The sequence below is a fragment of the Rhinopithecus bieti genome, unplaced genomic scaffold, assembly GCF_001698545.2.
Source record: "Rhinopithecus bieti isolate Rb0 unplaced genomic scaffold, ASM169854v2 scaffold_11787, whole genome shotgun sequence".
In the NCBI taxonomy this organism is placed as follows: Eukaryota; Metazoa; Chordata; class Mammalia; order Primates; family Cercopithecidae; genus Rhinopithecus; species Rhinopithecus bieti.
This window is the reverse complement of record NW_016806926.1, coordinates 404,448-411,551: the sequence shown is the minus strand read 5'-3', so window position 1 is coordinate 411,551 and position 7,104 is coordinate 404,448. Positions and strand designations below refer to the sequence as shown.

Here is a 7,104-nt window from a genome sequence, read left to right as displayed (position 1 = left end):
GTGTTGGGAGATCCACTGCTCTCTTCAAAGCTGTCAGACAGAGTCGTTGGCGTCTGCACAGGCCTCTGCTCCTTCCCCTGTTGTTTTTTTTGCTGTGCCCTGTCCCTAGAGGTGGAGTCTACAGAGACAGGCAGGTTTCCTTGAGCTGCTGTGAGCTCCACCCAGTTCGAGCTTCCCAGAGGCTTTGTTTACCTACTTAAGCCTCAGCAATGGCGGGCGCCCCTCCCCCAGCCTCGCTGCTGTGTTGCAGTTAGATCGCCGCAGACTGCTGTGTTAGCAATGCGGGAGGCTCCGTGGGCATGGGACCCTCCCGGCCAGGTGTGGGATATATTCTCCTGGTGTGCCAGTTTGCTTGAAGCGCAGTATTGGGGTGGGAGTTACCCGATTTTCCAGGTGTTGTGTGTCTTAGTTCCCCCGGCTAGGAAAAGGGATTCCCTTCCCCCTGCGCTTCCCAGGTGAGGCGATGCCTCGCCCTGCTTCAGCTCTCACTGGTCCGGCTGCAGCAGCTGAGCAGCACCGATTGTCCGGCACTCCCCAATGAGATGACCCCAGTACCTCAGTTGAAAATGCAGAAATCACCGGTCTTCTGTGTCACTCGCGCTGGGAGTTGGAGACTGGAGCTGTTCCTATTCGGCCATCTTGCTCCGCCCTCAATAGTAAGGTTTTATAGCTATTCTTACATCAACTTTGGAATCTTAATATATGACCTTTTACCCCGTGAAGACCAAGTAAGAAAGTTTGCATAAACTTCCTTAGTAATGTGTTTGTGGACAAAGTGTTTCTCTCCATTTTAATGAGTCAAATTACATATGACATTGGTATAAAACACTATGTACTTAACCCACTATACTTAAACTCATGTAATACACAAAAAATAGCTGCCAAAAGCAGGGTATAAGTTTTGCTTTGAGTATCACTATTTTTTTTCCCATAGCATTTTAACAAGTATTTCTATCTCAAGAATCTTATACGCCATAATGAACAGCAAACAGTAGCATAAAGTAAGATTCAATTTAACAGAAACTTCTTAGATTCGAAGGATTATAATTTTACAAACATAAAATTATTTTTATTTCTATGTGGAAGAGTACTTAACCAAGTATAAATGAATATCACTTTTAAGTACTATTCTTAAGCATTTTCTAATTTTCAAAAATACTTTCTAACACATTACGTTTGTTAAGGAAGTTCTTTTATGTATGCATGTATACATGTATATATATGTGTGTCTGTCTTAAGTCTCAAAACAAGACTGGGTAGAATGAAGTCACTATAGTTACCTGATCAGCCCCAGTGAGATGTATGAAGCTCTCAAGAATGGATGGGCTTAGCCTGTCCATCACATCTATGGCTAATTCATCATCACCCTGTAAAAAAGACATCATATGTTTAAAAAAATTAGGAATGTTTAAGCAAAGTAGCCAAACCCAAGTACACACTAAAAATTCACTTCAGTGCTATTTTATTTATTTATTTATTTTGAGACAGAGTCTCACTCTGTCACCCAGGATGGAGTGCAGTGGCACGATCTCGGCTCACTGCAAACTCCGCCTCCCGGGTTCACGCCATTCTCCTGCCTCAGCCTCCTGAGTAGCTGGGACTACAGGCACCCGCCACCACACCTGGCTAATTTTTTTTTTTTTTTTTTTTGTATTTTTAGTAGAGATGGGATTTCACTGTGTTAGCCAGGATGGTCTCCATCTCCTGACCTGTGATCTGCCTGCCTCGGCCTCCCAGTTGAGAACAGTAAGTTAGTTTAGACCCATGGTAGTAACCTACCTATATGGGATAAGGACAGATAAAGAGATGGTTTTTAAGTACTTTCATTAGATAATTGAATGAAATACCTAAATCTTACCTTAGGTATTTCCAAAAGTGCAAATAAAGCCCGTATTTCTCTAAGGACACTGACAGCTAGTTTCCTAGTGGCAGGTCGACTGCTACAGAGAATGACAAGTGCAAAGCCTTCGACCACATGGAATACGTTGGAATATGGGCTCCTTTCCAGAGGAAGGGGATGAGAAGCTCCATTAGCTACACCATGCTTGAAAAACAGAAGTTAAAAATAAAATAAAAAATATGTATGTACAGACATTCCAGAAAAACAATTAAAGAATAAAGCAAATCATAGTGATTATGACTACAGGTCTGCCTTGGCTCAAGCAACTTAAATAGTATGTAATTTATAAAAATAGAGTAGCATGCACAGTGAAAAAAGCATTTCACTGGCAGTCTAAATATGAATTCTGTACCTAACTTCTATCATTCTCTATTTTGTAACCTTGGAACTGATAATCGGTCTTCATCTAATTTCTATGTGGGAAATGAGGGGATTGTAGTATATCTTTCACACTCGGAGTGTGGACCAGCAGCCTGGCAACACCTGAGAGCTTCTAAGAAACTCTTTCTTAGGGCCCTGCTGATTTGTATGCTCATTAAAGGTTGAGAAGCTAGTTTAACTTCAATGGCTTGGGTCTAAAATTCCAAGGTTCTATGATTTATACATTATCATAAATCAATGATTTGAGCATCTTTTATGGTTAAGGAGCACAGTTACCGTCTTATGTGAAACAGGGACTGGTGACATGGATAAAACAATCAAATGACCCAAATGGAAGACTACCAAAAATTTATTGTATTGGCTTTAAATATATTGGAAACAACCTAAAAGTGAGCTGGAATTATCTCTAGTTTCTATGCTCATTAAAAACTAATTGTTACCCAAAGAAGAAGATTAGAAAAGTTAGATGTATAAACACTATATATTTACTACATGAACCATGGGTAAGTTCATTTTAAGGGATTAGGAACACACTGAGAGTGAAGAGAACTAATAATAGTGTTTGATAAAGTAAATATGTATTAAAACCATTATTGGTCATTTAGCACTGACCACATACAAAGGGACAAGAGAAAAGAATCTGGTACCTGAGTGTCCTGGTTTTTATTATGCATTTGGGCTGCTTGTTTCCATTGATTTATTAATTGTACCAACATCTTTACGGCATTATCAAGAAGCGTGGGATGGACATCAGTCACTTCACGAACAATAAAATAAACAAATCCTGAAAGAACATCCTCCCGCCAATCTGGAAAATCAAGCATTAGTGCCTGCAGAGTATTGAAAGCCAGAGCACGCAGTTCTTCATCCATATGAATTGTGAGCCTACCAAGAACAAAATTCCATTAGCAAACTTCAATACCTTTCAATTAGTTTTATCATCTAAAACTTAAAACTATGACATTAAAATATATGTCCTCTAGTTGTTTTGTAAGAAATATGAAGATAACAACCAATGTTCACTTTTTCATGCTATATTTAACTTTATGCTAGCTTATAATCTCATTTGTTTAAATTCACATATGAATCTATTCCTATTATTGGTGTTTTTACTATAATCTGAATAAGTTTGATACAAATGACATTAGAATTCCATTTAAAATCCTTTAATCCTTAAAATACTGTATTGTTATCCTATAATCAATCAAAAATTGTATCTAATCATATGATATCTTAGCACTATCTTCACATTTATTTAATCTTTGCTATCACTGGTAAGGACACGATTTATCTCAATCATGTTTTTTTTTTTTTGAGACGGAGTCTCGTTCTGTCACCCAGGCTGGAGTGCAGTGGCGTGATCTCAGCTCACTGCAAGCACTGTCTCCTGGGTTCACATCATTCTCCTGCCTCAGCCTCCCAAGTAGCTGGGAATACAAGTGCCCGCCACCACACCCAGCTAATTTTTTGTATTTTTAGTAGAGATGAAGTTTCACTGTGTTAGCCAGGATGGTCTGGATCTCCTGACCTCATGATCTGCCTGCCTCAGCCTCCCAGAGTGCTGGGATTACAGGCATGAGCCACTGCTCCATCATTCTTTATATGCACTGAAGTTACAATTAAATATAAGATGGCTGATTGTGAAGAAGAATATACAACAAATGAAGATGGAATCAATGTAATAGAATAATTATTGAAGGTAAGAATGAGAGTAAATTTAGGAGTAATATCATAATTGGTACATGCCTAGAAAAAAAAATAAGGCTAGGCTCAGTGACTCACACCTATAATCCCAGTACTGTGGGAGGCCAGGGCGGGTGGATCACTTGAACCCGGAAGGCAGAGGTTGCAGTGAGCCAAGATTGCACCACTGCACTCCAGCCTGGGCAACAGAGCAAGACACTATCTCACAAAAAAAAAAAAAAAAAAAAAAAAGGGAAAAAAAATGTGTTGACTCAGCACATAAGGTCCTAAAGAGAGTTTAAACAAATTAGGAGACGCTCTATACAATTTGCTTTTAAATACATCAAAATGGGGCTTTGAATATAATTTTAGTTACAGAAGTTTACCAGAACATAAAAGAGAATGATAAACAAGAAATTAAAAAAAAAAAAAAATGTCGGCCGGGCGTGGTGGCTCAAGCCTGTAATCCCAGCACTTTGGGAGGCCGAGACGGGCAGATCACGAGGTCAGGAGATCGAGACCATCCCTAGCTAACACGGTGAAACCCCGTCTCTACTAAAAAATACAAAAAAACTAGCCAGGTGAGGTGGCGGGCGCCTATAGCCCCAGCTACTGGGGAGGCTGAGGCAGGAGAATGGCGGGAACCTGGGAGGCGGAGCTTGCAGTGAGCCGAGATAGTGCCACTGCACTCCAGCCTGGGCGACAGAGCGAGACGCCGTCTCAAAGAAAAAAAAAAATGTCTACAGTAGTGGGAGCCACCATTATATAATAAAATTATATGAATAAAGAGTTTTTGATTTGGGTCTGAAGAGAATTATGTTAGTAATTGACTACAAAGACAGATAGACAGATGTATCAGAATTAGAAATAGTCTGAATGAATAAGGTAAGTACGTAATATTAAACATACAATTACATGCTTGGGAAGCTGGAAAAATGGAGTTATCCACGACAGAGGTAGAAAGTTGTGCAGTTTAGGAGAAAGGAGATATAAGTATTCACCCTGCTGAACTTAGTTCTAGTCATCACTAAGCCAACTTTCAACTGACAATGAGACTAACGAGATGTATTATAGCTAGACAGACTGAGGAGTAAGCAACAAAGCAGCAGCAGTTCCATCAGCACATGAGAAATAAACAGGTCAAATTAAGCATCTCTAGCCCAGTATTCTGTCTCTAATAGTGGCATCAAGAGATACAATATGGGAGAAGAGAGTGACAGTCCTCAATGATGCTGACTTTAAAGGTTATTTCAACATTCCTTAAATCCATGAATATGTAAATATCTATCTTAAACTCCTATCTGTGTGATACAGGGTATACATGTGTGACTTAACTGCTCATTGTACAGAGCAGAATAACAATAAAGCTTGGTTAATTAAAGGCAGGGGAATTAATTAACTTTCCTTAGGGACAGGATACAGGTCTGCAAATTAACAAAGCATCTTTGTTTTGTTTGCTTGCTTCCTTTATGGTAAAATAAGTAAGATTTAGACAGCACAATTCCAAATGATATGAAGAGAGGAGAGAATAGAACAGATCCTGGGATCTTCCTTTCCACTGAGGTAAACTATTAGTAAACAAATATCATAGGAGAAAGAAGCAAAGTGAACAGCAAAGCAAATTGTCATTCACTATTCAGCTGTCTGCTCTTTTACTAAGCTGCCCCATCCCTGGCCCTCATAGTTGCAGTTTCATTTTGGTGGAAAAGATGGGAGATCTACTCTTGTGGATCAACACCCACAAAGATGTAGATGAGTTATGTTGAAATAGGAGAAGTAAGAGCAGAACTGAACAGTAGTTGTTTACTGCTCTCCCAAGGAATAGTGTTATACATAATTAATGTTTCTTATTTCCAATGCTGGCATGAACTCTGTAACTCTGCAAGCTAATTCACAAAAAAATTAGGAGACTGTGGGAACGGAACAAATTTATATAATGCAAAGTAACCCATTTCTTTCACAATCATCACAGGAGACATAAAATCTCTGATCACAACAGGTAATAGTTGAGGATAAGGTAGTGCCAGGGTGTGTGAAAAGCTATGGAAGTGGAGAAAGGATTGCTGGAATAGTCTACTGTTTATTTATTATGAATTTAACTTACACCTAAGTGATAAATGCCCAGCAACAAGTCAACACCTTTCAACATAGTCAAATATCGCTGCTCTGCTATAGTCATTGTATTTGTTTTTTTCCATCTAGGACAGGGGCTGGCAAACTGTGGCTCAAGGGCTAAATCCAGCCAGATGCTTATTGGAATGCAGTCATGCACACTCTATTGTCTATGGCTGCTTCTGTACTATAATGGCAGAGATGAGCATGTGTTTGCTTGTTTTATTGATACCCAATAATTGTACATGCTTTTGTGGTAGATGTGATAATTTAATGCATTCATATAATTTGTAAAGATCAAATCAGTGTAACGAGGATATCTATCACCATAAATACTTGTCTTTTCTTTATGTTAGAAACGTTTACTCTTTTCTAGTTATTTTGAAATGTACAACAGATTATTGTAAACTATAGTCACTGTACTGATCTACTGAACACTACGTCTTACTTCTATCAAACTGTGTAATTGGACCCATTACAAAGATCATAATGATCTGCAAAACCCTAAAATACTATCTGGTACTTTACAGAAAAATGTGCTGATCTCTTATGCAGGGAATCCCTAACCACATCAGCAAAGCGGTTTTTCAACAGGCTATCGCCTCAACTTAGAATCAGGAGCCAGTACTTAAGTTTGGTTGTCAGGTTATGTACTCATTTTACAGAGCTATGACATGCCTAATAGAAGAGAGAGAGATGTGCTGCACCCATCAACTCGTCAGCACCCATCAATTCATCATTTATATCATGTATAACTCCCCAACGCAATCCCTCCCCCCTCCCCCCTTCCCATGATAGGCCCCAGTGTGTGATGTTCCCCTTTCCGAGTCCAAGTGATCTCATTGTTCAGTTCCCACCTATGAGTGAGAACATGCGGTGTTTGGTTTTCTCTTCTCGTGATAGTTTGCTAAGAATGATGGTTTCCAGCTGCATCCATGTCCCTACAAAGGACGCAAACTCATCCTTTTTTATGGCTGCATAGTATTCCATGGTGTATATGTGCCACATTTTCTTAATCCAGTCTGTCA

At 39.3% G+C, this 7,104-nt stretch overlaps 1 protein-coding gene across 1 annotated transcript in view; it reads right to left on the bottom strand.

Annotated features, from left to right (window-relative positions):
• Positions 1–7,104, bottom strand: part of FRYL (FRY like transcription coactivator) — a 294,438-nt gene that overhangs the window by 91,630 nt on the left and 195,704 nt on the right. Inside the window, 3 exon segments of the mRNA XM_017878697.1 lie at positions 1,281–1,367; positions 1,859–2,044; positions 2,929–3,166. Of these exon segments, the coding sequence (XP_017734186.1) occupies positions 1,281–1,367; positions 1,859–2,044; positions 2,929–3,166 (511 nt within the window).